Genomic DNA, 27,634 nt, shown 5'->3' on the forward strand with positions numbered 1-27,634 from the left:
TCTTAAGCAGGCTCCATGCTCAGCATGGGGCTCAACGTGGGGTTTGACGTGGGATTATACATGGGGCTTGATGTGGTGCTCAATCCTTGGGATTCTGACCTGAACCAAAATCAAGAGTCAGTAGCTCAACCAACTGAGCCATCCAGGCATCCCTAATCATCGGATTTTAAATTCTTCTCTTGGGGCGCCTGGGTGGCTCAGTGGGTTAAGCGTCTGACTCTGGATTTTGACTCAGGTCATGATCTCACAGTTTGTGAGTTCAAGCCCTGCCTCAGGCTCTCTCCAGTCAGTGCAATGCCCTCTTCAAGGATCCTCAGTCAGTCATTCTCTGCCCCTCCCCCACTAGCTCGTGCATGTGCTCTCTCTCAAAAATAAATAAACATTAAAGTACTTAAAAAAAAACCTTAAAAAAACAATTATGGTCATAACTTAAAAATAAGTAGAAAATATATGCCTTAAAAGACGAAGAACAAAGTCTACATTCCTTGGATACTGCTGATTGGAATTTTAGGGATTTCTACAACCTGTATCTTTGTTTTGCATGCTATTCATTCAAATAGAAATGAACTTAATGATGTGCAATAAAGGTTTTCTCAAAGCAAACTTTTTTTTGTAAAGAAAACTGATTTGTTAATTTTTAATTTTAAGGGCTAAATGAAGATAGCCTTGAGACACTGAAGTCTTATTATTTAATATAATGAGGATCATAATAATGACTGCAGGCGTTGAAATGTGAGGTTTTATAATAAGTATAAGCTATTCTTGCAGTATTTATGGCTTTTAAGAAATGGAAAATCTAAGTCTCTGGATCCCCTGGTGTTTCACTTGCACATTAAAATTTGAGCTACTTGGAGTTCCCTATTGCAACTATTTCTTCCCCTACAGTATTTGATAAGAATTTTTTTACCGTTTGTTTTTTTAAATAATGCCTTTATTAAAAAAATAAAATAATGCTTTTAGACCTGTCAGTAATATGTGCATCACCAATTATAGCTATTATGTGCATGTATGTCTTTTCCGCTTTATGAAACGAGGGAAACTTCTCCAGATCAGGAAAGTGATTCAAGGGCAGTGACTGTGAATTAGATCTCTCTCAGTGTAGCAGTGTAGTGAGAATAAAGATTTTGGAAACTCAAAGATCTGAATAGAAATCTTGGATCTACTACAAATTGTGTGGGTGACCTCAGGGCAGCAACTTAAACCTCTCTGAACCCATTTCCTCATTTCAAAAGCAGATGACAGTACACAGAGTGCTGAGTGTTCAGTGAGATAACATGGAAATCAACCTTCGAACCTAGTGGGCACACAGGGTTACTCCTGGCCCCTTGAAGCACAGAGCCCTTGCACATGGTAAATGTTCTTCATAAATGCACTGTTAACAATGAATTTTCTTTTTAACTACCCACTGATAAGTTATTCAGTAGAAATACTGAAGTTTTCTAAAACTTCTACTGAAGTTCTAAAATTTCTACTGGAGTTTTCTAAAACTTCAGTATTTTCGGTAGTTTGCTGATACAAAAAAAGTTATTCCAGTTTACAGTCCACTTCTAAAGGGATTGTTGTCCCTGGTGGAGTGCTAGAATTTTGAAGTTAATAGGGCTGTTCCTTCAGGGCAAGCTTTTCTTTGAATTAAAGGCTTGAAAATTCTTTACTATAAAAATTGTGTGTGTACATATATACACACACATAATATTTCCTACTTTCCATATACTTCCTCCAACACTCTGCAATCAAGTCACCGTCTGCCTTTTTCAAGGGGGTCCACATCCTCCCCACAAGAACACAGAGTTCCATTTCCTCTCGTTTTCTTATAAAAAGGAACCTAACCACACCACCCTTGCACCCACCTGCGGGCACTGTACTAACTGGGTAAACGGGATCTTCCAAGCCTGTCTGCATTCAGTGGGCACCTCGATTAAAGGGACTCTAAGTCATTTTTGCCTTAAAAGCGACTTGCAAAAGAGGGTCAATTATGTATATTTGTTCGCATCATTCTGTCCAATTACATCTACCTGAAGACTCACGTTACAATAATTACTTGGCAGAATATTCTTTGCCTTCGCTAAACCCAGAAACCTTTACACACTCGCTTATCCAAATCTCCTGGAAGTCGGACTTTCTCTGCTGCTGCTATCACGTGAAAAGAAGGAAGAGGGCTCCCAGGAAAACAGGCTGTTGGCCGGGTCCAAACTGCCAAGTTAATATCACCCAAAGCAGAAACATGACATTTGGACAAATGCCGGAGACCCCCACCTTCTAAGATTCATGCCTGGTTTCCCAGGCCGGTTCCCCTACCTTTCGTGCTCTGGGAGGGAAGAGCAGAGGCCGCTGCGAGCGCAGGCTTACAGAGTCCCGACGCTCGGGTCCTGCAAGTCTGTGCCACCCCTCTGTCCCTCCCGGGGTCACAGGGACACGTACTCCCCGAGCAGGGGGTTCGCTCAAGCTCCCCCACGCGAGCGAAAGGCGATTCGTTTTTCTTTCCTTTGCGCGTCGGTAGTTTTAACATCTCCGAAACATGACTCTTGTCACAGAGTTTTGTGATCGTACACTTCAGAATACAAACACGTTCCAATGAATGAACTTAACCGAATGAGCCTGCCAGTTTATGTAAGGTCCCAGAGGAAAGGACCATGTCTTTCTTATGCTGGTGTCCACAGTACCCAGCACTCGGCTTGGCATTGTGTCCTGAACGCATCAAAATAGAAATGACTGCAGAAATGCGCAGAATGGGTGCAGAAAACAAGAGGGAGGGAAAAAAGGCTGGGGTCGCGGGGAGCAGGGAGTGCGCGGCCCCGCCGCCTGGGGGCAGTGTGGAGGGCGCGCGGGCGGCACCAGCGCTCCACAGTCGGGTTCCCTTTAGAAGGCGCTTCTCCCTAGCCGGACCTCCCGGCAGACACCCCGGACGCGCAGCGGGCTGGCCGCAGCGCCCGGCACACCCGAGATTCCAGCGCGGGAGCTTGGGGTCGGCACCACGGGGGCGAGGCAGGTGCAGCCGTCCCACCCTCGGTCTCCTCCTCCTGCCGCACAGGGGCAGCACCATGCCTTCCGGCGTGGAGGCTCTGGACCTGCCGGCGTGGAACGGAGCCTCAGGCCTGTCCTGGGGGCCCCGCCACAGGTCAGTACCCCTGGGGCTCTCGGCTCCCGCCCGCTTGGAGCGTCCTGGGGGCCCCCTGCCTTCCGCGGGCCCTCCCCGGGGGCCCCACCGCCGGCCCTCCCCGGACTGCTTTCCTCCTGGGGTCTTCGAGCGTCCCTACTCCGCTGCTTCTCCACCGCCCCCGCCTGGCTCCGCTAAGCTGCCTCAGCCGGGGCTCGCAGAGGCCCGCGGGTTTACACGTGGAAAAAAAGTACCCCGGGGCCCAGCTCCCAGCTCGCGCTGCCCGGAGGGAAGCAACTCGGCGGAGGTGGTGACTCGGGGGCGGGGCGGGAACGCCTGGCCACGCGCCGCTGGGCTCCCGGCTCGCACTTCAGCCTTGCGGTCCCGCCGACGCGCGGCCGGAGCAGCGCCCCGCCGTCCCCACCCCCGGGCCCGGGTCTGCGGGCCCCGGGGGGCTGCAGGAAGGGTAAGAGAAGGGAGTCCGCCTAGCAGGGCTCCAACTTTAGGGAAGGCGTGCGTGCCCGGGAGGGCTGAGAGGCGTGTGCACTGAACGGGTTTTCCAGCTCGGAATCCCCAAAGCCGTGGAAAGTTTTGAAGGCGGATACGTGGCCCGGCAGCCTTATCGGTTTCCCCAGGCCGGGACGCGGGAGAGAGGATCAGGTGTTTTCAGGCTAACCGTCAGGTGAGGCACCTGAGCGGTATCCTTCAGGATGTCGGATTCTGGAGGAACTCTCATCAAATAGATGGCTTTGCTGTTCTAGACTAGAGCTTTCTTGCTGCCTTGGGCGTGCTTATATTAGCTGCTTGCAGTTAGTTAAATAAGGCTGGGCTGTGCCTTCCGGAACAAACAGGCCTTTTCCTCAGGTGGGAGGGTTACAGTGTGGTTAACCCCAATTCCTCTACCTTTATGAAAAGGCGCACAGTTCAGCCGGATGGCGCTGCCGAGGGGCCCCGCCTCCGTGGTCAAAGCCGCCACCACCCAGCTGCGTGGCTGAGCCCGAGCCCGGGGGGGGGGGGGGGGGGGGGGGGGGGAGTACCAGCAGGCCTTGGCTCCCCCTCTGCTCACAAAACAAATCCAGTGGTGGGCCTTTACATTTTCTCGAAATAGTGGAGAGACTCTCCTGCGTTTCTTGAATGGCGTTCTCAGTATTACAAGTGGACTTATGCTAGCCAGGAAAGCCAGACTTTAAGAGAATTTACTTGATCTCTGGTGGCTGTCCAGATGACTTCAATTCCAAGCAAGCGTGGTGTGTGTGTGTGTGTGTGTGTGTGTGTGTGTGTGTATATATATGTGTGTATATATGTATATATATACATATGCATAGACATATATACACACATATACACACACGTGTGTATATATATATATGCACGTGTATATATATGTGTGTATATATGTATGTGTATATATATATATATATATATATATATACATATATGTTTTTTAAGACCTTTGAAAGGCTAGGTTTGAATTAGAGGACATAACTGTGGTACAACTTTGACGACTGGATACATGCAAATGTTACACCAAAATGACCATCTCTCTTAAATGTCGATTTTTAATGGGGCAGATGGGCAGAAGCGATACATTTCTTCCACTGTCTTAGCTCTAAAAGCCCTGTCCTAAAAGGTGGGGAGCACACGGACTCCGGGTTTCCTTACTGTCTTCTGCGTGGACTGATACACAGGCTTGTGCTTACGGTGGGTGTGATGTATATAATCTGTGTTGTTGTTGTTTGTTTTAAGTCTTTAGTCCGGTATTTTTCTTAGCACGTTTCCTTCACAGCTTAACCATTTGTATCATATCCAGGGAGTATCTCCAGAGGCTCCCATTCTTACACTACAGGACACACACTTGGCTGTGCACACAAATAGCTTTTGAAGGGATTTACATTTGAAATCTGTATATCCTGGTTGTGCAGGACCAGTGGGAAACAGAGGCTTGTGTCATTGTAAACTGAGAATGGAAGAAGGGGTCATCGAGAGAGGGCATGGGAAAGGTGGTCTAGCTGTCAAGATATGAATTCGGATGTTTGATGTTCAAGGGACCGGCTGCATTGTTCTCTGCAGAGGTGGGACGTGGGCTTCACACTTTTGAGAGATGTTCACCACCTCTGTGATGTGCTAACCAAACAGCCCAAGCTGGGGGGAATCCAGTAGCTTCTTCCGTTTCAGTCAACAGTCTCAAGATTTTAGCTCATCTTCCTCTTCATACTTCACATTGCGTCAAATAAGCTCCCACTACCAGAAACTTGCCCTTCTCCTTTAGCAAACCTTCCTTAAACCAGGGCTGTGGCCTGGACACTTTAAAAACAGACATTGAGGAGGGCACCTGTTGGGATGACCGCTGGGTGTTGTATGGAAACCAATTTGACAATAAATTGTATTTAATATTAAAAGAAAAAAAAACCAGACACATTTCCCACTCTTCTCCTGAGCGTTGCCATGCAGGGGTCAACATAATGGTGCCAATTTGATTTAATCTCCTACACTTAAAAATCGGTAAATCCTCCAGTGTTTTAGGAGGCCATGTTCTTTTCTCCCAAGGAAGAGCATATTCAAAGTGTTGTTTCTGGAGTGCCTGGGTGGCTCACTTGTTTGAGCATCCAACTTCGGCTCAGGTCATGATCTCACGGTTTGTGAGTTCAAGTCCCACATCGGGCTCTGGGCTGACAGCTCAGAACTTGGAGCCTGCTTCGGATTCTGTGTCTCCCTCTCTCTCTGCTCCTCCCCCACTCATGCTCTGTTTCTCTCTCTCTCTCTCTCTCAAAAATAAACATTACAAAAATTTAAAAAGTGTTGTTTTTAATAACAGAGTAATAAATATAAAAACTCATAATGAAGCAAGGAGGAAGAGTAATGGAGACAAATTTTGAACAGAATGGCAGAGAATAGAGAACTCAAAGTCAGCAGTGATCATATTCATAAGCTAATCTCTTCAGGCTCGGACTCTTCACTGATGTGAAGTGAAACCCAGGATAAGACAGTTCTTAAAACTTAGTAGAAAAACAGGTGACTTCTTGTGGCTACAGTTTTCAAAGTAAAATTAGCAGCCAAAGAAAACCCTTTTGGCCATGAAAGATAAAAGTGGGATCTCTCTAGCCGAGGCTGGGCTGTTCTTAGCCACAGCCAGGAGTCTAGGTTCCACATGTGAGTTCTGAAGAATGAGATCACCCTTCAGTGAGCTCTTACATCATGATTATGGGCTTCATAGAGAAAAATTTTATTTCCAGACTTCATTCTTTTTTACTCAAACTGTAATATTCTTTTCAGGATCAAATGTTTAAAGCCAGGTTTTGGTTTGTTTACTTGTTTGCTTTGGCAATCATGGCGGGGTGTTGCGTGGGGGGGGTGGGGGGGGTCCCATTTTCCTTAGATGACCTCTAGCTGAGCTTTCTACTGTGTTTGACCTTAGGCCCCTGCCTCTTTTTCCCTGGTGTGACAAGACAGCTTTGGAGGCGGGGGAGGGAGGTTGCCAATATTCCTGTCCCCTCAATAGGGGGATGGTTTCCTTCCTTCTCCTTTGAAGGTTGTCTTCTGTTATCTCTCCTTGAATACATCTGTCAGGCAATAATTGGTGACTAGTGAAGCCAAAGGTTCTGAAAAATTGTCCTTGCTATAATTCCAGAAGACGCATAATTTAAATGGTGGGCTTTAAAAAATTATATCACCTAGAGCAGCTAGAGGGAATTGTCACAGATAGGGTGAACCTAGAGATTCCCCAGCTGACACTGAGGTGGGCTTGTCTAAGAATAAGGTAAACTGATTCAGTGGTTTGAGGAGAAAGTGGTTACTTATGGCTTTATGGCTTTTAATTTTCCTTTTCCTTTGGGAGAGTCATTAGCATGACCCTGTTAAATGGGGATTTTGTTGAAATGTTAGAGAAAGCCAAATGTGAAGGCTGCCGTGATTCCTCTCATCTTCTCCAGCTGTAAGTGCTTTTGGAAGCCTGTATTGCTAAGAAATGGAGTTTTGCTTTACTTATCTCTGACCTAGAGAGCTGATTGGTCAGGATTTTCAAAGGGGGCGTGACTTGTTCAGAACCAGCACTTTAAAAATGTGCAGCCCTAGGGGCACCTGGGTGGCGCAGTCGGTTGAGCGTCCAACTTCAAAAGCCAGGTCACGATCTCACGGTCCGTGAGTTCGAGCCCCGCGTCAGGCTCTGGGCTGATGGCTCAGAGCCTGGAGCCTGTTTCCGATTCTGTGTCTCTCTCTCTCTCTGCCCCTCCCCCGTTCATGCTCTGTCTCTCTCTGTCCCAAAAAAATAAACGTTGAAAAAAAAATAAAATTAAAAAAAAAAAATGTGCAGCCCTACTTCTGCTTTCTTGCTGGCCAGAGGCAGCAAAGTGGTGATGAGAGGGGACTTTATAGGAACTGGGTGGCATGGTCGGTCGTCTTTAGGGAAATTCCTGAAAGTTGTAGCATGCACATTTTTTATGAGTGGCTCCAGTGGGAAATGAAAAGCCCTACAGTTTTTCTTCTCCAGTGCTTCTCAGGATTAGAATGACCATGCCATTTGTGTCCTGAGAGCTATGCTTACACGGTAACCAGAGTTTCTCTCTTTTTCCCTTCCTTCCTTTCCTCCCTCCTTTCTTTCCTCCCTCCTTTCTTTCTCTCCCTTCCTTCCTTCCTTCCTTCCTTCCTTTCTCTTTCTTTCCTCCTTGACTTCCTTTTATTGGAAGTCCCACAGCATCAGCTGTCTGGATCCATTCCTCTGCCTCCCTCTCTCTCTCTCAGCACAAATCATGAGAAAATCAGTTCATTATAGGAATTGGAGTGGAAGAAAAAAAAAAAAACGGATGTATATTGTTGGGATTTTTCTGAAGCCTTCCATCTGCCAGGTTGCCCTGTGACATTCACTCCCTGGGCCAGCATGGTCATTGCTGTAAACACAGTGAAATTTAGTCTCTGCCTGACTTCCCCACTTTCTATCTCCCACACAAACATCAGGCAGGGAAATACTGGATTACCTGGCATGTATTATTGGATTCCTTTTTTACATAACTTGTTTTAACTCATGATAACTCAAGAATCCATATGTTAATCACCAAAAATCAAGAAAATATGGAGGACTTAAAGAAGAAATTTGAGATTATATGTGACACTACTGCAAAAGAGTGCCAAGATTTTTTTTTTCCTTTCTGGTTTATGCACTTCTAGACTTGAAAAATGGAGTCTCGGGGCGCCTGGGTGGCTCAGTCGGTTAAGCGTCCGACTTCAGCCAGGTCACGATCTCGCGGTCCGGGGTTTCGAGCCCCGCGTCAGGCTCTGGGCTGATGGCTCAGAGCCTGGAGCCTGTTTCCGATTCTGTGTCTCCCTCTCTCTCTGCCCCTCCCCCGTTCATGCTCTGTCTCTCTCTGTCCCAAAAATAAATAAACGTTGAAAAAAAAAATTTAAAAGAAAAATGGAGTCTCAATATATTTATTTCGTAACTTAAAAGAATTAACAATATGCATAGACATCTTTAGGTCAATACAATGTTGCCAGTAGGATTACAGTGAACATTTTTGTAGTCATCTTTTTGACCGGCATTTGTTCTAAAAAACTCATACCCCCTTTGAAAACACATTTTGAAGTTCACTCAGTTTTCAGCATTTGTTGTGCAAATCCACAGAGGTTTGATTCCTAGATCACAGATACTCTTCTGGATACAGAGCCTGAGTGCCCTTCAAAAATGTACATTTCTATCAATACAGTCTTGTTCTCAGTTTTGGTAAATGAAACTTAAGATAGATTTTCACCAGTCTGGCTGTTAGTACATTTTCGTTGCTGTTCAATTTTCACTGTCGTGTTCAGATCCTTGGCCTGTTATTATACTAGGTTGTCTTTTTTTCTTCTCATAACTTGGAGCTGTCTCCAGATAATAGGTCATAAACTTCTGGCTGTTTCAATAGATTGCAGACTTTTCCCCCGTTCTGTCTTTTAACATTTCAAAATCTTAAATGTTTGTGTTAAGATCTGTCAGTCTTTTTCATTGGCTTCTGACATTGGCTTGTGTCATCCTTAGAAAAGTATGACAAATCATATTTTAAAAAATTCTCTCTTAGGCTTCGACCGATTTTATTTTTTAAATGTGTCTAAGTTTTACTTTTGCACTTGGATTCCAGGAGGATTCTCATTTTCTCTGTCCCCAGTGGATTCCAAGTTTTCATGATAACAATTCACTGAAAAGTTGATTCTTTGGAAAGACTTCGGGAATATTAACTGAAACAAAATAGGGTTTCTCTCAGCAAACCAGGCAACTAAATTACCTAAAACACTCTCACGTGTCTTGGCTGAGCAAGCCTTTTCAGTATAATTTTAATTCAAAATTTCCTATCAGTGTTTTAGGCTCTATATCATTGTTGTTATATTGTTTTTATTATGTTTGTTGCTGTCGTCATTGTTATTATTTCATCTTAACAGGTACTGGCCAACACAACGTTCATATAGTCAAGGTTGTTGTCTCATTCATTGACCCATTTCTTTTTCCTAAAAATTAGTCATCGAACACCTGTTATGTGTTAGGTGCTCTGCCGTATGCTGGGGGATGTAGCGATGACCAAGACCTGGCCTTCAAGAAGTTCTCTTGTAGAGAAGACCAATAAAGAATGTGATCTCAATCATAAAGGAAGTTAAGTGCTGAGACAGGCAGTAGGGAAGGATGAGAAGGAGCCAGACGTACAGAGAGTTGGGGGCATCAGTAAGACAAGTGAAACAGCAGATGCAAATGGCCAGATCAGGGACTGTTTCAGAGCCAGGAAAGAGGATGTGGGGGAGAGTGGGTAAGGGAAGGAGGGGGCAGGAGACTTTTAGGCAATGATAGGAGGGTTGGATTTTAGTTTGAGAGCAGGGGGAAGCCACTATGGAGTTTTAAGCAGGGCGAGGATATCTGACTTGTGCTTTTAACGTTACCCCCCCAGGGGTGCCTGGGTGGCTCAGTCAGCTGAGCGTGGAACTCTTGATTTCAGCTCAGGTCATGACCCCAGAGTCACGGGATGGAGCCCCACATCCGGCTCTGTGCTGAGCATGGAGCCTGCTTGAGATTCTCTTTCTCCCTTTGCCCCTCCCCTGTTCTCATTCTCTTTCTCTAAAATACAAAAATTAAATAAAAATAAAAAATAAAAATAAATTAAAAAAAACCATCACCTCTGGCTACCATGTGGAAAAGTGGGAGGCTGTTGTTGTTGTCAGAGAGATGACAGAACTTGGACCAGGAAGGCTGCAGTGGATAGAGATGATATGCTTTGAAGGAAGACTTGATCAATTGGATGTGTGGATTGAGGAAAAGGAGAAGTCAAATTATGGCTCTGGAGCAAAGTTCCTATACTTTACTACACATTAGAATTACCTGGAAAGCTTATCACAAATCTTGATATTGAGCTTATAACTGGGCACCAATTAGATCCAAGTATCTAGGGGCTGGAAGCAAGGCGCTGAAACCTTTTAAAAGTCCCCAGATGGGGGCGCCTGGGCGGCTTAGTCAGTTAAGCATTGGACTTTGGCTCAGGTCATGATCTCACGGTTCATGGGTTTGAGCCCCGTGTCAGGCTCTGTGCTGACAACTCGGAGCCTGGACCCTGCCTCGGATTCTGTCTCCCTCTCTTTTCCTGCCCCTCCCCTGTTCATGCTCTGTCTCTTTCTCTCAGTAATAAACAAACATTAAAATTTTTTAAATAAATAAATAATTGTCCCCAAATGCTTCTAGTGTGCAGCCAAGGTGGAAAATCACTGATAGGGGGAGTGGTTACAGCTGAAACATCTGGATAAATGTGTTTAATCACTGTGCTGAGCAGATGGGTGGAGAAGGGGGTGGGGGTTGGTGTGAGAAATCTATTAGACGTGTGGGTGGAGTTTCAAGGAAGAGGTTGGATAAGGGAGTCTGTTCAAGAGAGAGATTTGCTGGAGTTGCAGATGTGAAAGTCCACATCATGTGGGTAGTATTTAAAGCCACAGGACTGGGTCTCGAGAAAGGAGGACAGAGGATAGAAACGCCCTGGACTGTGGCCTGAGGCTCTCTGGCACCCGAAGTCTGGCGGGAGAGGAGCCAGCAAAGGAGGCTGAGAGATGCCCAGTGAGGTAGGCGGAAGACACAGGGGAGTGGGATGTCCTAGAAGCAGAGGGAAGAGGTTGCCCCAGGGTTGTACTGGTCAGCGGAATCAAAGGCGGCCCAGCCACTAAGCTGCAGCCTGAGAAGTGACCATTGGCACCTGCAGCTGGAGAGGGTTCACTGGGGTAGAACAAATGGAAACTAAGGGTTTGCTCTAAAGAGTCTGAAGACCCTGAGGAAAAGAAATGTTGGATTCATCCCATCAGATAGCTTTACTTGTTTTTTCCTTCTCATTTTAATAACATGACCATTTAGAAGAAGTCTCCCGAATTTATGGACCAGGATTCTGTTGTCGGCCAAATTATCACACATTTCTAAATAAGAGAAATTGTATTTGAAATACTAGTTTATTTGAACATGACATTTTTTCCCCCTTCATTCCTATCTTCCAGGCCGTTACTCCTTTTATTTAAAAATGTTTCATTTATTTGTTGTGGGGAGGGAGGGGCAGAGAGAGAGAGGGAGATAGAGGATCCGAAGCAGGCTCCTCACTGCCAGCACAGAGCCCGACTTGGGGCTCGAACCCATGAACCATGAGATCATGACCTGAGCTGAAGTCAGATGCTCAACCGACTGAGCCACCCAGGCGATTACTCCTTAAGAAATATTTAATTCAGGGATCAAGAAGGAACACTGGACAGGGGAGTCAGTAAATTGGATTCTTTTGGGGGCAGGTTGCAACCTGAGGGCACCTTAATTGCCTCATTCATAAAATAAGGAGATGGGACCAGATCATCCGCAAGGTAGAGGATTTCAAACTGGGTGCACATTTGAATAACCTGGGGAGCTTTTTAAAAGCCCCAGTGAGGGGCGCCTGGGTGGCGCAGTCGGTTAAGCGTCTGACTTCAGCTCAGGTCACGATCTCACGGTCCGTGAGTTCGAGCCCCGCGTCGGGCTCTGGGCTGATGGCTCAGAGCCTGGAGCCTGTTTCCGATTCTGTGTCTCCCTCTCTCTCTGCCCCTCCCCCGTTCATGCTCTGTCTCTCTCTGTCCCAAAAATAAATAAACGTTGAAAAAAAAAATTTTTTTAAAGCCCCAGTGCCTGGGCCGCACCCACGCCAATTAGGCCAGAATCTCTGTGGATGGAGGCTGGGCTACAGTGTTCTTCAGGTGCCCCAGGTGACTCAGTGTGTAGCTGAGTTTGCAAACAGTGGCCCTAAGTTCTTCTCTAGCTCTAATATTGAAGTAGTCTATTCTTGGGTCTTAATACATTCCCAACCCTCAACAAACTCAGGAAAAAGGGAAGACTGGATACCAGGTGGGCAATTAGCAGTGTCTGTCAAAGGAGGTCTCAAAATTTACCTTCCGGGCTTCCTTTCACAGGATGGGACTGATGGATACTCTCCATAAAAATGAGGGAGCAAAGGAATTCCAGGAAATGTGGATTCCAATTTGGGAAGGAGGTGAGGGGAATTTCCAAGTTGATGGCCCTGAACAGGAATTAGGAAGCAACCAGTGTAGGTTGGGGCAGGAGGATGAGGCTCCAGGAACAATGAGAAGAAAGAACTGGGAGAAGAAAGAATTTGACGAGTTGCCCAACTTATTTGATTGTCTTGAAGGGAGCTGGCAGATTCAGCCAGAGTTTGGTGATGGAATCCCAGCTGGTCTGTTGAAAACTGAGCAAATGGGGAAAAGGGGCAATTAACTCCAAAAGCTTTTTCTTACAAGGAGGAATATAAAATCACAGTGTACTAGTGGCTCAACTGTGAAACACATTTGCATATTCACTTCATAAATTCTGAGTATCCAAAAGTTTTATTAAAATTTTATTGAGATGATGAGCGGGGAGGGGACAGGTGTATGCTTGCTGGTGGGTGGGGGGCAGATATAAGAGCTAAAATCATCTTTTCCATGGGAGGATGTAGATTGATAATATCTAAAAGAGAAATAAATAGTGGGGCAGCATTATTTAGAAATATTAAAGTAAATAACTGAAAAGAAACATAAAAGAATTTGCCTCTAAGGAGCAGAAATCAGGGGTGGGTTTGTTACATAGTTCCTTTAAAATTATGTAGATGAGGGGTGCCTGGGTGGCTCAGTCGGTTAAGCGTCCGACTTCGTATTATAGAATAAATGCAAAGGAAGCCATAAGTGGGATTTAGGCAATATTGACATGATACAGTTTATACTAAGTCCACCCTGTGCATCAATCTGATATTGTATCTCTGGATGGGATGTCGTATGAAGTATACAATGTCATCTATGATATATTCCAGGCAAAAATGTTTAACTTGAGTCTATCAAACCTTTGCATCTAACAAACAACTTGGCATCATGATCTCACCTTTGGTGAGCTGGAGCCCCGCGTTGGGCTCTGTGCTGACAGCTCAGAGCCTGGAGCCTGCTTCAGATTCGGTCTCCCTCTTTCTCTGCCCTTCTCCTGCTCACACTCTCTCTTTCTCAAAAATAAATAAACATTAAAACAATAAAATAAAAATATGTAGATGATTAAGTTTGGCGGGGGAAAGATGACATTGGGGAGGTAGGTGGGACCAGACAATGCAGAGCTATATAGATGTACTTACTGTTCCCTGTGCTAAGGGTACAGGAAGGATAGATTTGGGAAGTGGTTCACCTGCTTCTGCGGTCCCATCCTGTGTGACTAGTAAGAGATCATTGTGAATTAGGAAAACCATTCTGTTCTAGTGCCACTGCATCAAAACAAGATACCTCAACAGGGATGTCTGTCAGGATCTTGGGGAACAAACACCAATTTCTCCCAAGCTAAGGAGTTTGTAATATCAGCAGTGGTAACACAAGAACATCCACATCTATGGTGGTGGTGTGGTTGGAGCTCTGAAACACTGGAGAAGTAGTCCCAAATATTTTTTTTTTAATGTTTATTTATTTTTGAGACAGAGGGAGACAGAGCATGAGCAGGGGAGGGGCAGAGAGAGAGGGAGACACAGAATCTGAAATAGGCTCCAGGCTCTGAGCTGTCAGCACGGAGCCAGACGCGGGGCTCGAACTCACGAACTGTGAGATCATGACTTGAGCCGACGTCGGACGCTTAACCCATGGAGCCACCCAGGCACCCCCCAAATATTTTTGACAATTTCCCCCATCAGTTAAAAGAACATCCCCCCTCTCTGAATGTATGTTTGTATATTGTTTGTAGAACCATATTCTATAAAACAGGTAAAACGAACATTTTAAAGGGTGAGATAGGATATTAAAATAAATTGCTAAATGCAGTGCTTTACATCATTATGACTTCATAGTGTCATTACCTAATAACTTGGGGTATAACACATACATTTAACAATAGTAGCTTTGGCCAATATTTTGAATAGTTTTCTTGATAAATCTGTTTCTTTTTTCCAACTTCTTTTCAGATCATATTTGTTTTTGAAAAAAATTTTTAATGTTTATTTATTTTTGAGAGAGCGTGCAAATGGGGGAAGGGCAGAGAGAGAGGGAGACACAGAATCCAAAGCAGACTCTCGGCTCTGGGCTGTCAGCACAGAGCCTGACGTGGGGCTCGTGAACCGTGAGATCCCTGAGATCATGACCTGAGCTGAAGTCGGACGCTTAACTGACTAAGCCACCTAGGCACCCCTTTCATCTTTTTTGAACTCATAGAAAACAAAGTTTATATTAGGAGAGTATTTGTGTCTTCATTTTCTTGATGCTAATGTAGGCCCTCATTGGTTCCAGTGAGTCTCATTTATTTTGTAAGAATCTTTATGTCTCTTGCCCACCTTGTGAGGGTTGACTAAACTGGATAATATACTCCAAAAATGCTTAAATGGGCTCACCTAAACCTTAAGTGGTAGGAATATGCTGAAAACCAGTGAGGCCACCAACATCAACCCCCTACTTTGGGATCTTGCTTTCTTCCCCACCCCCCCCCACCCCCCCGGGTTGCCTTGCATACCTACGTGAAACACAGGCATTCTGGCCAAGTGAGGGCAGCTTGGGTATGATACGTAATAATCCATATGATAAAACTCATAAATTTAGCGGTGCCTGGGTGGTTCAGTCGGTTAAGCGTCCGACTTTGGCTCAGGTTATGATCTCACAGTTTGTGAGTTCGAGCCCCATATAGGGCTCTGTGCTGTCAGTACAGAGCCCGCTTTGGATCCTCTGATCCCCTTTCTCTCTCTCTGCCCCTCCCTGACTTGTTCTCTCTCTCTTTCTCTGTCTCAAAAATAAAATGTGTAAAATTGTAAATCTTCTCTCTTTGCTAGGTTAATACAGTTAGTATTAAAATGTGTAAAATTGTAAATCTTAACTTCTCTCTTTGCTAGGTTAATACAGTTAGTAGCCCTAACCCTTTCTTCTCACATACCAGTGAATAGTCCCTTGTGTGCACGCACCCCTCTTTGGAGGCCACTGTAATAGAAAACAATCTTTCATACCTCTTTTTGAGTAGGGTAAGGGTCATGCAAACTGAAAAACTAGCGGCCTGGGCTGGTTAGCTTATTTGCTGAGCCGATCGTGGTAATGGGAACAAGGTACCATCACTGAACTTTGTGTGTGTATTTTTCTGAGGCAAAGGCCAAGAGCCTTCACAGGTTCTCACACGGGGTTATGACCCCAGCGAGGTTAAGAATTGCTGGTACCTTGTTTTCTTTTGCTTTTTGAAAAAACTTCAAGCTTCCATAGACTTTCTTAGTCATTGATTTGTTAAAGCTGGAATTGCCCTCAGACACATGATAGCCTTAAAATTAGGGGACATCACACAGTCTTGAGCATCTGAGGGAAGAGTAGGTTTTCTTAATAACAGACGGGAGCTTTGATGTGCTTCTTCTCTGACTTCTCACCCGTAGCACTAAGACTCAGGCTTCTTTCTTTCCTAAGTCCTCTTTAGTTTTCCATTCTAGCCCATCGTGTGGGTGAATTTCCATTCTATTCTAGATTTTGTCTTTATGCTCACCAATATGGTGCTTTTTTCCTCTGCTATTTTGGTCTCTAACAGTGCCACGTATTAAGCTTAAATAATCCAGATCGTGCATTTCCTATAGTTTAGTGAAACATAAATAATTTATGAGTCATGATTACTCTTATTTATTTCATGCAATTTCACTTTCACAAACCCACAGTTGGTGGGTCAGAGTGCGATCTTCACTGATTTCTCTTCCTTGACTGATTTCATGGTGCAATTTCTCGTCCCCTGAATTGCGTTATGAGTTATGAGTCCCACTGTCTGTCCTTTTCTCAACCTGTTGCTGATTTTCATCATTTGTGATAGAGCTTTCAGTGTTTTTCCTGCTGACTTAACTCTTGCTTGGACAGTTGTGATCGCGGCTTCAGGCTTCCTGTACCAAACACCCAGCCTGAGCACAGGAGGGTGTTGGATGATTAAGTGGCAAATGCAGGGATGTTTTGGTCTTGTGATATTGTCTTGCCTCTTTTATGTTTTTAGTTTTCCTTCTTTTTCACTTTGCATTGGTTGTTTGTTTGACACCATTATATTTCTGTTATAGGATGTCCAGTTGTATCTGAGTGTGTATTTAATACCCTTCACCGAACAGGGAACTAGGGCAGATCTACAAATTGGGAAGAGGGGTGCAAGAAAAAGCTCTCAGAAAAGTAAAGTTTAGAAAGCTTGTACGTTTACATTATTCTTGAGATTCTAGAATTTCTAAGCCAAAATATCATCACCTTTTCTTCCAAACTTCAGATGTTGTTTCTAAACCTAAGTTGGACTTATTTTTTTTTTAAGTTTATTTATTTATTTTGAGAGAGAAAGAGAGAAACAGACCATGCGAGCTGGGGAGGGACAGAGAGAGAGAGAGAGAGAGAGAGAGAGAGAGAATCCCAAGCAGGCTCCATGCCACCAGCACAGAACTGGATCCGGGGCTTGATCTCACGAACTGTGAGACCACGACCTGAGCCAAAATCAAGAGTCAGACATTCAACTGACTAAGCCACCCAGGAGCCCCAAGTTGGACTTACTAAAAACAGCCATCTCATCCTGTAACTTTATTATTCACATTAATTTTTTTTTCTGTATTTCTATCATTCTATCCTCTGTTGATTACATTTGGCTAGTACTACTCTTTATTTCACCAGATGGCTCTGTATGCCTGAGGGGGAAGTTCTTCATGCTAGCGTTTTCATTTTTCTTTTTATTCTTCACATTGCTAGAAGTCTTACAACTGCTCTGTAAGCAAAAAAACTTCTGGATGGGTGGAGTAATGTCAATAATTTAACACAATAAGTGATTCTGATGTTTGTTATCTTTTTTTTTTTTTTTTTTTTTTTTGCCTGTGACTTATTTTCTTAATAAGGTTTCTTAGGATAATGTTAAAGTCAGTTACCATTTTTTGAACATTTAATGGCCATGTAGTCAAAGAAACCAGCAGCTGAAAGATTTGTTTGAAGCCACTTGAAGCAATTGGGGCACTGTGTTCTCTCTGTTCCCGGGGTGCTCAATGGAGATTTCACTTACAGCAGGGAACACATTTTATGGTACTTTTATGTGTTCATCTCTTTCCCTTCCATGGAACTGAGCTCTTGGAAGGCAGGAAAATGTCTCTGGAAGAGCTGGGCTCACAAGGCATTCAGCGAGTATTTGACCTAATGCCCTGTGTTTCACACCACTGTTTTCAAGAGGACCACATCTTTCATCAGCATGGTGTTTCTCACACTAGAGGCCAGGGGTGTATGTGGGAGAGGAGTTTCCATGCCTTCTTCTGAGGGTTTATCACAACTTTTCAGATGCCCCTTTTCGTTTAATTAAATGAAAAACAAATTACTGTGAATCATCAGGATGAATACGTTAGCAATATGGTTCTGCTAAAGCAATGGTGGTTAACTCTAAATTCAGCACTGCTCAGACAGGCCCACGAAAACTTCTTCTGGTGTGTTCCAGGGGTCTGAAGGTTCGTGGTGGAGGATGAGCTGTCAGGATATCACTTTCTTCTTGGAAATGCCTCCCTCAGTGCTCTTTGAGAGGCATCCCTGTGGCACTTACCCCTCTGTGTGTTATGATGGATTTCCCTCTGGCTCTGTGTCCCCCTCTTCCAGAGTTAGCCCATTTCCACAGTGCTTTCACACTATGGTGCAACACTCACTGAGCTATGGGATAACCTGGGAATACGCGTTCATAAGTCTTTCTCTCTTACTGGACACTGAACATCAGCAGTTCGGGGAACCTCTCCAGCTTTGAGTCCCGAGTACCCAGCTCTCCCAGCACAGTGCATGGTAAGGTGGTCAGATCGAATCCCGAGGTAACTAGAATGGATACAGGCAAACACATTTTAAAGGTCTCCTCATTCTTTTGAGATGAGACTCATGTGGTCATTGATTCTTCATTTCTGAAAGTATTTTTTGTTTTCCCCAAGTTGGTCTTAGAGGTATTTGTACCTAATCTTGTCTTTCAATACGCTGAGCATGAGTCTTCTAACCCGTGTCTGATTCTGATATACTTGTTTCTGTTTCAGCTCCCTGTTTCTTTTTCTTTCTTTCTTTTTTAAACATTTTTATTTATTTTTGAGACACAGAGTCAGAATGAGCACGAGCAGGGGAGAGGGAGAGGGAGACGCAGAATCCGAAGCAGGCTTCAGGCTCTGAGCTGTCAGTGCAGAACCTGACGTGGAGCTCAGACTCATGGACCCTGAGATCATGACCTGAGCCAAAGTCAGATGCCCAAATGACTGAGCCACCCAGGCGCCCCTCTGCTCCCTGTTTCTAAGTAGGCTGTTCCATATTGCTTGGTTTCCTCATGTGCTTGGTTATGTCTTATTCTCAGCTGATGGATGTGTTTTCCAAGTTATTTGTTAGAGTGCCCAAGTCCTAGGATGAACCTCCGGAGAAGTCTGTGTGAGTTTGCTGGGAGACGGAGGGCAGTTTCAGTCTGAAACCAAGCAAGGTTGGATTGATGTTCTCTGGCTCGTCCAGGTGTGAGGCGCAAAGGGCTGTGTTGTGGACATCATTTCTCAGGATGGCCCCGTTTCTTAAATTTCCTTTTATTTGAAACTACTTTGGCCTTTTCTGTAGTGCTCTAAGCTTGGGGACAGGCAGTTTTAATGCTAGTTATTTTTCTGATAAGGTGGTAGCACTTCGGGACCCCTGTCTACATCTGAGGAGGATCTCCTAGCAGGTCTTGGATGGATTTTGGGCCTTGAATCCTGGCTCTTCACTCCTCTTTCCCAGGGCTGCAGACTGAAGCCTCAGTACATGTGCCCGTACTTCTCCAGGTTCTCCACAAGACTAGACCAGGCGTTCCTTGCTCTTAAAAATTTTTAAGTGTTCTGAGAACCAGTTTTACAAGTTTACAGGTTTAGAAACTTTATTACAAGTTTTTTTTTTTAATTTAAATATATTTGACATATATCATTGTACAAATTTCAGGTGTTCAACATATTGATTTGTTGCATGTATATATTGTAATATAATGGCCACCATAGCAATAGTTAGCTCCTCTGTCCCTCACAGAATTATCATTTCTTTAAAAAAAAATTTTTTTTTACATTTATTTATTTTTAAGGGACAGAGAGAGACAGAGCACAAGTGCGGGAGGGGCAGAGAGAGAAGGAGACACAGAATCCAAAGCAGGCTGCAGACTCTGAGCTGTCAGCACAGAGCCCCATGCAGGGCTCGAACTCACAAACTGCGAGATCATGACCTGAGCCGAAGTCGGACGGTTAACTGACTGAGCCACCCAGGCGCCCCTATCATTTCTTTTTTGTGGTAGGAATAATTTGAAGATCTAGTCTGTTAGCAAGTTTGATGTTTATAATACAGCATTACTGTTTATATTCACTATATCATGCGTTAGATCTCTAGGACTTATTGTTCTACTTCTAATTCTTCAGTCTTTTACAGGTACTTCCTCTAACTTCCCACACCCCCCAAAAGAAATATGTATTTTATCCAGCATCTGACTTCTCTCTCTTCTTTTTCTTTCCCTTTCTTTCTAACGTCCCTCTTCCTCCCCTTCCTTTCTTTTTCCTTTCCCCTTTCTTACATTCTCCCTCCTTCTTTTCCTTCCTTCCTTCCTTCCTTCCTTCCTTCCTTCCTTCCTTCCTTCCTTTTTTTCCCTTCCTTCTGCCCAGCAGGTGAATTATGAATAACCTAGCCTACTATTTCTGGAAATAGAAGGTCTAAAAATCAATTTAAAAATAGAAAATTATTAACTGAGTATAAGCCTTAAATGGTCTTAATATAAGCCTTAAAATAGTCTTTCCTTTTTAGTCTTCTTTAAAACTTGTTAATTGGGGTAGATAATGTAGATCTGAAGTCAGTATAAAAATAGGTCATTCAGATATTTCAGGTGAAAAGATGCCCGCAAATGACCCCCAATTATAGAAACTTCCCCAGAGATGAGTACCTTGAGTGATTGGCTGAACTTAGTAAAATTTATTCATTAAATTTGCCATCAAGACACTTCCTGTTGTGAGAAACAGAAGTCTAACTTAAACTAGCTTAAGCCCCAAAGAGTATTTATTAGCTCAAATTGAAAGTCTTGAGATGAATGGCTTCAGGTACAGTTGGATCAAGGAACTCAAGTATTGCCATTAGGCTTAATGCCTATCTTTTGTCTGTTCTGTGTTAGCTTCACTCTCTGACTTGCTCTCTTATGATGGCAAGGTGGCTTTCACAGACTCCAGACTCACAGCCTTTGCTTTAAGTCTATGATCTGCAAACTTTGTTGATTATGTATCCAATGGTAAAAGTTAAGCACATGTTCTCCATGTGTTTATGTTTATAAATTATATGCCATTATATACCACTGTTATTCAATGTTGTATTAATTATTAGTAGAGTTCAGTTTTTTTTTAAGGTAAAGAATAAAATAGGGGCACCTGGCTGGCTCAATAGAGCATATGACTCTTGATCTCAGGGTAGTGAGTTTGAGCTGCATGTTGGGTGTAGAGTTTATGTAAAATAAAAGATTAAAGTATAAAACACATTTAAAAAAGGAAAGAATAAAATAGAAGTACTAATACTTTCTATACTGCCGGTGGATTGTTTTGCACACCCCAATTCGACAACAACTTAGTGGAAGGATGGCATTTCTCCCATCAGATATAATCACAGTCTTGTGACCATAACTCATTGGTTCTTTTTGGCTTAGCTTGAGTCACATGCCCATTTCTGAGTCCACTGTCCTCAAAATAGTAAAAGAAAACTTTACTAATATAAGGTGACACAAATAAATTGACTAGGCATAAATAGGTACTATTTTAACTTTTTAAAGGTATTTACATTTTGAATCTTATAATCACTGCTATATTATCAAAAGAAGGGGCAAAATCATTGAGTACAGCATTATAGAACAAAGATTCTCTATTTTCATGGCAATATAATTCCATTAGTCTTTGCTGAATTTCTGTGGTTTCATACCTGGAGTATCATGAAACTATCCCATCTAGTTTTTGTTAGTATTCCAGTGACAGGTGAATGCTATATGTTGAGAGGTAGGAATTGATGAGTCTTGCAAATAAAATCCTGTTCTTACAAATTTTTTGAGAATGGCTATTTTGAACAAGATGAAAAACTATGTGGAAAGGCAGGTGAGAGAGGGTCCTGAATAATTTTCAGATTTCTGAAGAGAAAAGGCGGTTACTGTTTGGAGAGAGAATTTTGCTTGTAAGAATGGGTAAAGAACACGAATGGAAAGCATTATTCAGAAACTTTCTGATGAACAAGATGTTCTGCTAATTTAAAAATTGGTCTTGTATGGCAGAAATGCAATGGCTCATCTTGATTCTGAGGTGAAAGAGGAATGTCTGCGGGAAGACCTGAAGTTTTATTTCATGAACCCTTGTGAAAAATACCGAGCCCGACACCAGATCCCATGGAAGCTGGGACTGCAGATTTTGAAGATAGCCATGGTCACCACGCAGGTAATTCACATTATCAGTTTGTTCAGGGATTTTTTTTTTTCCCTTACCACAAGGTGAAACAGTTTTCAGGTGTTCCGCCCTTAACTTCTGTTCTGAAAAGTCCACACTCAAGTTCATAAAACTGTAAAATTATGTTGACTCTGGAGGGCAGAGGGTAGGTTGAAGTTCAGTTTTGATGAGGACCTTGTTTTAGTAAGGGATTATGAGGTAAATACAGATAAATCATAGATCTGTATAGAATAGTAGACCTGTATGTCTGTTGGGGTGGGGGTGGAGTTCTGTATCCGAGTGAAGCACGTAGACTGGCAAAATCTGCTCAATCCCAGGTGATGGTGTCCTTCGAATTTCTCATCTTCATTCAAATACACTTTTGAAATCCGCATTTTTGACTGTTCTGTGTTGGGATTTGTCAGAACACTGTCTCCCTTCCATCAGTAGCTAAGTGCTTTAAGTAAACGCTTACCCACCTCCACCCCATCTAGCAGGAGCACACAAAGGCTACACACTGGGATCTTCTGTTGAGTTTCATATTTTTTTAAGTTATTTATTTTTGAGAAAGAGAGAGAGAAGCCCAAGCAGGCTCTGGACTGTCAGCACAGAGCCTGATGCAGGGCTCAAATTCACGAACCGTGAGATCATGACCTGAGCTGAAATCAAGAGGCAGACGCTTAACCAACTGAGCCACCCAGGTGCCCTTATATCCTTGAGACTTAATCACCAGCATCACTACAGCCATCAAAGTTGTCATCAAGTTTTTGAGACTGTGGTTTGGAACCGGTTTTTTCCTTTTTTTGGGGGGGGGGCTCTCTAGGTAACTACATTTAAAATGCATACCCTTTTAGAAACTCTACTGATTTTGGGTATTTGGTTCCATTGACAATAATCATTCTGTTATCCATGTAAAGATGTTTATAAAGATGTTATTTCTGGAGGCACCTGGGTGGCTCAGTCAGCTGAGTGTCCGACTCTTGATTTCCGCTCAGGTCATGATCCCAGGGTTGTGGGACCCATGCTGAGCATGGAGCTTGCTTGAGATTCTCTCTCTCCCGCTGTCCCTCTCCCTACTTGCTCTCTCTCTCTAAAAAATAGAAATTAAAAATTAAACAATATTTTTTAAAAAGATGTTATTTCTGGAACACAAAAATAAATACCTTGCTAAAAATACCTTCATATAGTCTTAGAGATGAGAGGAAGTTCCTGCTGTAACTGAAGTTGCATCTTTATTCTGTGATCATAAAGAGGGTATTTCACTGTATAACATGCTTTCAGTGCATCAAGTTTTAGGGTAACCAAGTTGCTTTAAAACAAACAAGCTTAAAAAAACCAACAAAATTGAGATACAGGGCCACTGTTAAATGTGTATGCTTGACTTTCTCCATTTAAAATTATTTTTCATTTTAAGTCTTGGTCTTGAAGTCTGAATTTTGGCATCCTATAAAGTGGGTGCATTATTAGTATTACATGGAAGGAGGAGAGATAATGTCCCCTGTTTCATTTGGTTAATTTTAATTGTTTCCCACTTTCTTCTCTGGCCAAACCAGCTTTCCATTCAGCTTCTTGGTCTATTAATGTTACTAGAACTCTAGCTTATCCAGGCACAGAACATCACCATCTTTGACTTACCTTCTTCGTCCTGGTATCTATTAAATCCCCCGGATTCTTCCTTCAAAACCGTGTCAGCTTATGTTTTGCCACACTCACTATCTTCTCTCTCTGGCACAGACTCTTCTCTTGTTCATTTAAAGTATGTTTGAAGCACAACCTGTGCTGTGTATTCTGTTGGGAATACAGCTGTCAATACGTTACTGCTGCTGAGATGTAACACGTGGTGTAGCCTTCTCCATGTGCCAGGCACAAGTGCTTTATGTGTGTTAACTCATTTCATCCTCACCGCAACTCTGTGAGGTGGGGTCAGTTACTTCCCGCTTCTTGTGGATGAGGAAATGGGGCCAAAGAGAGGAAGTAACCTGATTGTGACCATTCCGTTGGTAAGTGGTAGAGACCAAGTCCCTTGGTCTGACTCTGGAGTCTGCATTCTTATTCTCAGATTGTTTTTATTCCAGACATGGGTCCTGTTCTCATTGTGCAGTCTAGGAATACAGGCAAGTTAACCAGGCTGCTTCCAGACTTTGTCTTATACCTCCCTTTCTTATCTACATACATACAGTCTGTTAAATGCTAATATCAAATGAATTCTTCTTAGAATGCCTTCATTGGGTCACTCTCCTGCTCAGAAACTTTTGTGGCACCCATTTCCTGCAGAAGAAAATCTTGACTGTGTAGCTTGAAATTTAGATTTCCACAGTCTCCTTCAACTTGCCCTTCCAATGGGCTTTCCTCTGTTGTTTCCTGCCCAGATCCCAGCCAGGTGGATGCACCCAGGGATTCTCATCCCTGCCCTGTTTGCTCCACCAAATCCAGAGTGGACTTTTCTCCATCATCTTGCAGGTGCCATTGGAAGTCCCCCACCAGTCTTGCCTGACCACTCAACACGTGGCACACTAGTCCCCCTTGCTGTCTGTCTCACTGCTTTCACTTTTAGGAGACTGTTTCTGGGAATTGATGGTTTACCTATTGTGTGAGTGCACCCTGTCTCCCCTGACAAAGTTGAGAGGGATTCAACTCTTGCTCCGCTGGAGGATCATTCTAATAAGTTTTGCTACCTGGGTGATATCTAATTGGAGCAGATTTCTCAAATACCTTTCTTTCCTTCAAATCCCACTTGTCCTTCGTCCTCTTTTTCTGTCTCTTAATACTCCATCCTCAAGTCTAATGAGATGGGTGGCATTTTATCAGGGTTGATGAGAAGGAAACCTTTTTTTTTTTTTTTAAAAGACATTCCTATTCTGCGTTCTGCAGTAATTTATAACCTTCAGAGAGGTGTTCACATTCTTTTGCTTGTTCTATGCTTGCCTTCCCATATTCTTTGTACATTATTAGAGCAATATCTTTTTTTTTTTTAACCTAGTACAGAATATTTTCTCCTACACTCATTTCACAATCAGGTCTTAAATTCATAATTTTGCCAGGCTGCCCTTAATGTGTAAGAATTTTTCTGACTTATATCATAGTTTCAGCAAATCTTAAGGGCTAGTTGGTGGGGTTATTTTTCTGTCAACTATTTTCTGTCAACTATTTTTCTGTCAACTATTTGACCAATCGCGTCATCTCCTTACTCTTGCTCCATAGGGAGGGTAGGGTTCTGCCATAGCAGGACTGGGACTTATGATCTCCTCCCCAGGGTTTCTCTTCTCTACTAAGAGACGCTTTGAAAATCCCAACCTTAACCTGATGCTGGGCCACATAGGTGGATCTTAGCTTGTTCTCTGAATAATAGAATGGAGGAGATTTCTTGTTCCCGATGCCAGATGGGAGTGGTTCGTGTTCTCTCATTCCCAAAGTTGAGTTGATGAACTTGGAGTTTAAATAAGGCGGTAGCTTAAAAAGGCAGCAAATAGTATGCCACATTCTTGGTCAAGTTATCCATTCCCCACACAGTGTGTGTGTGTGTGTGTGTGTGTGTGTGTGTGTGTGTGTGTGTGCGCGCGCGCGCGCGCGCGCGCGCACATGCATGTTTAAGCTTCAGTCTGAGTGTGGGAGGATTGGGTTGAATATCCCTGCTTCTAGAGTGAAGTTGGCAGTATCTCCGTTTGAGAAGAAGGGTGGCCAGGTGGTCAACAGGAGGAACGTGGAAACCTAATAGATGTATTTGTATCCTCATTCTGATACCTTCTAGCTGTTACAACCTGGATAAATTCCTTGACTTCAGACCTCATGTGTGCAAAATGGGATTATATTTATCAACGGATTCAGTATTTGACTCTGGCATCGTGATGGGTACTATTCCAGTTCCTGAGTAGAGGGGAAGAAAAGAAAAGAAAAAAAAAATCCTGTCCTTGTGGAGCCCAGTGTAATATCCTTCTCATAGGGCGTTGGATAGTTAAGTAAAAAAAAAAAAAAAAAAAAAAAAAATTAAAATGTAAATTTTAGGCACAGTCCCTGGCACTCAATGGTAAGACCTGTTATTCAACACTATGCAACTTGATCTTGCTCACATTGTATCCCAGCTCAGCACAGAGTAAGCACTGGGCAGACTTTGGTTGAAGAACTTAATTCATGTGTGTGTATACCAGTTTTGTTTTGTTTTTTTTTCATTTGTGTATCAGTTGTTAGTAACACTTTGAAACAATCATGTGTGTATGGGTTCCCTGGTTTACTTTCGGCTTTCAAAAAGCAACCTGACTTTTCCGGCATCTCCTACGGGCACCACTGACAGATGTCCTGTGCTCAGAAAAGCCTTTAGTTTTCCATTGCCTGATTTCCAGCCCAGGTTGGATGAGGTGGGGCTTCTTTTCTGATATTTTCCTTCGACTGGCTGGGCTTTAACAATTGCTCAATCCTTTGACTTAGTATTTGAGGAATGTGACCTGGTGAGGCTCAGATGCTAATGAGTGTCATCTAAGTACATTCTCAAACAGTAGTTGCAATTCTGGGAAGCTAGCACCTAAATTCTTTTCCATAAGAAGAGTCCCAAAGACAAATTCTTCAATGGAGGGAAATTGCGTAGTGTAGTCAAGTGACTTTGGAGTTAGACCTGGCTTTCATTCTAGTCAGGGCAATTTAATGTGGCTCAGTCTCAGTTTCCACATTTGTAAAGTGAGGATGACCACCTTATCTTGTGTTAGCAACTGAGATAGTGCTTGTAATGCAGTTAGTAAAGTGCCTGGACTATAATAATTGCTGAAAAATGGTAGCTGTTATTTTTAATTATTCAGCCTTTCCAAAAAGTCAGGCAAAATTTAAAAGCTAAAAAATAAAAATCACTAAAAAACAACGTGTACGTTGGCAGATGCAGATTAACGTTTGTTTCACCTGAAAGATTCATGAGTTGATGTCTTGTTCAGAGCCACGCAGTCTGTCATATCCCACCATGGGGTGACAGCAAATAGCAGAAGGGCCACAGTCATCTAGTCGACTTGCTGAAGAAACCAAGTCCCAAGTCGTTTTGGGTATTTGGTGGGATGAAGACTTGGGGCAAAATTTTTGGACTTGTATTGTCTTCAAAGCAGATGAGAAGACGAAGTGAGTAGATGGGGAAGAATGTGGGGGACAGGACTTATGAAGGTTTGACTTGACTTCTGCCATTGCATGTGTGTGCACGTGCATGCGTGCATGAGAGGGAAGGAGAGGTTGTTGATGTGTGTAGCTGAGTGTGTAATTTCCTGGGTTTTTTTGGTAAACATTTACTGCCTGCTAATTGTCCCCACTTATTGGACTCCAAGAAAAGCAGGGAGAATACATTCCCTCCTGATAAAGAGAGAGAGAGCCCTTGGTGCCCACGCTCAGGCTGGGATACAGCATAAGGGAGAATAAGTGAGAGTTTTATCCCCAGAAGGTGGGTGCTTGGTGACAGTGAATGGGTTTGACCTCAGGGAGGTAAAACAATCCCAGTGGTAATTTCCTCTAATTTTACACTATTTTGAATTGCTGATATAGCTTGACGAGGTTGTTCTTCTTTGGGACTTGTATTTTGACACTAACGTGGTTAGTAAACACCAAAGCAGTAAGATTTTTCTTGCTGATGTTTGGGGGGGGGGGGATGATAATAAGAATGCATTTGCCTGCCCTGGTAAATGGTAAAAATTACATCTTC

The 27,634-nt window shown here is 43.3% G+C and overlaps 1 protein-coding gene across 2 annotated transcripts in view; it reads left to right on the plus strand.

The window, feature by feature from the left end:
- Nucleotides 1-2,854: 2,854 nt before the first annotated feature.
- MCOLN2 (mucolipin TRP cation channel 2) overlaps nt 2,855-27,634 on the plus strand; it is a 57,023-nt gene continuing 32,243 nt past the window's right edge. Inside the window, exons 1-2 of one of the 2 annotated variants that reach the window (XM_047083809.1) lie at nt 2,855-3,115; nt 21,822-21,981. In XM_047083809.1, coding sequence (XP_046939765.1) covers nt 3,039-3,115; nt 21,822-21,981 — 237 coding nt within the window. In that variant the 5' untranslated portion in view covers nt 2,855-3,038. Of the gene's footprint in view, nt 3,116-3,458; nt 3,561-21,821; nt 21,982-27,634 lie in introns of those variants that run through there. The other variant, XM_047083810.1, reaches the window with a different exon arrangement.

The sequence above is a fragment of the Lynx rufus genome, unplaced genomic scaffold (genome assembly GCF_022079265.1).
Source record: "Lynx rufus isolate CCGP_SWC_20201006 ecotype Redwood Valley unplaced genomic scaffold, mLynRuf1.p SCAF_2, whole genome shotgun sequence".
NCBI classification, from domain to species: Eukaryota; Metazoa; Chordata; class Mammalia; order Carnivora; family Felidae; genus Lynx; species Lynx rufus.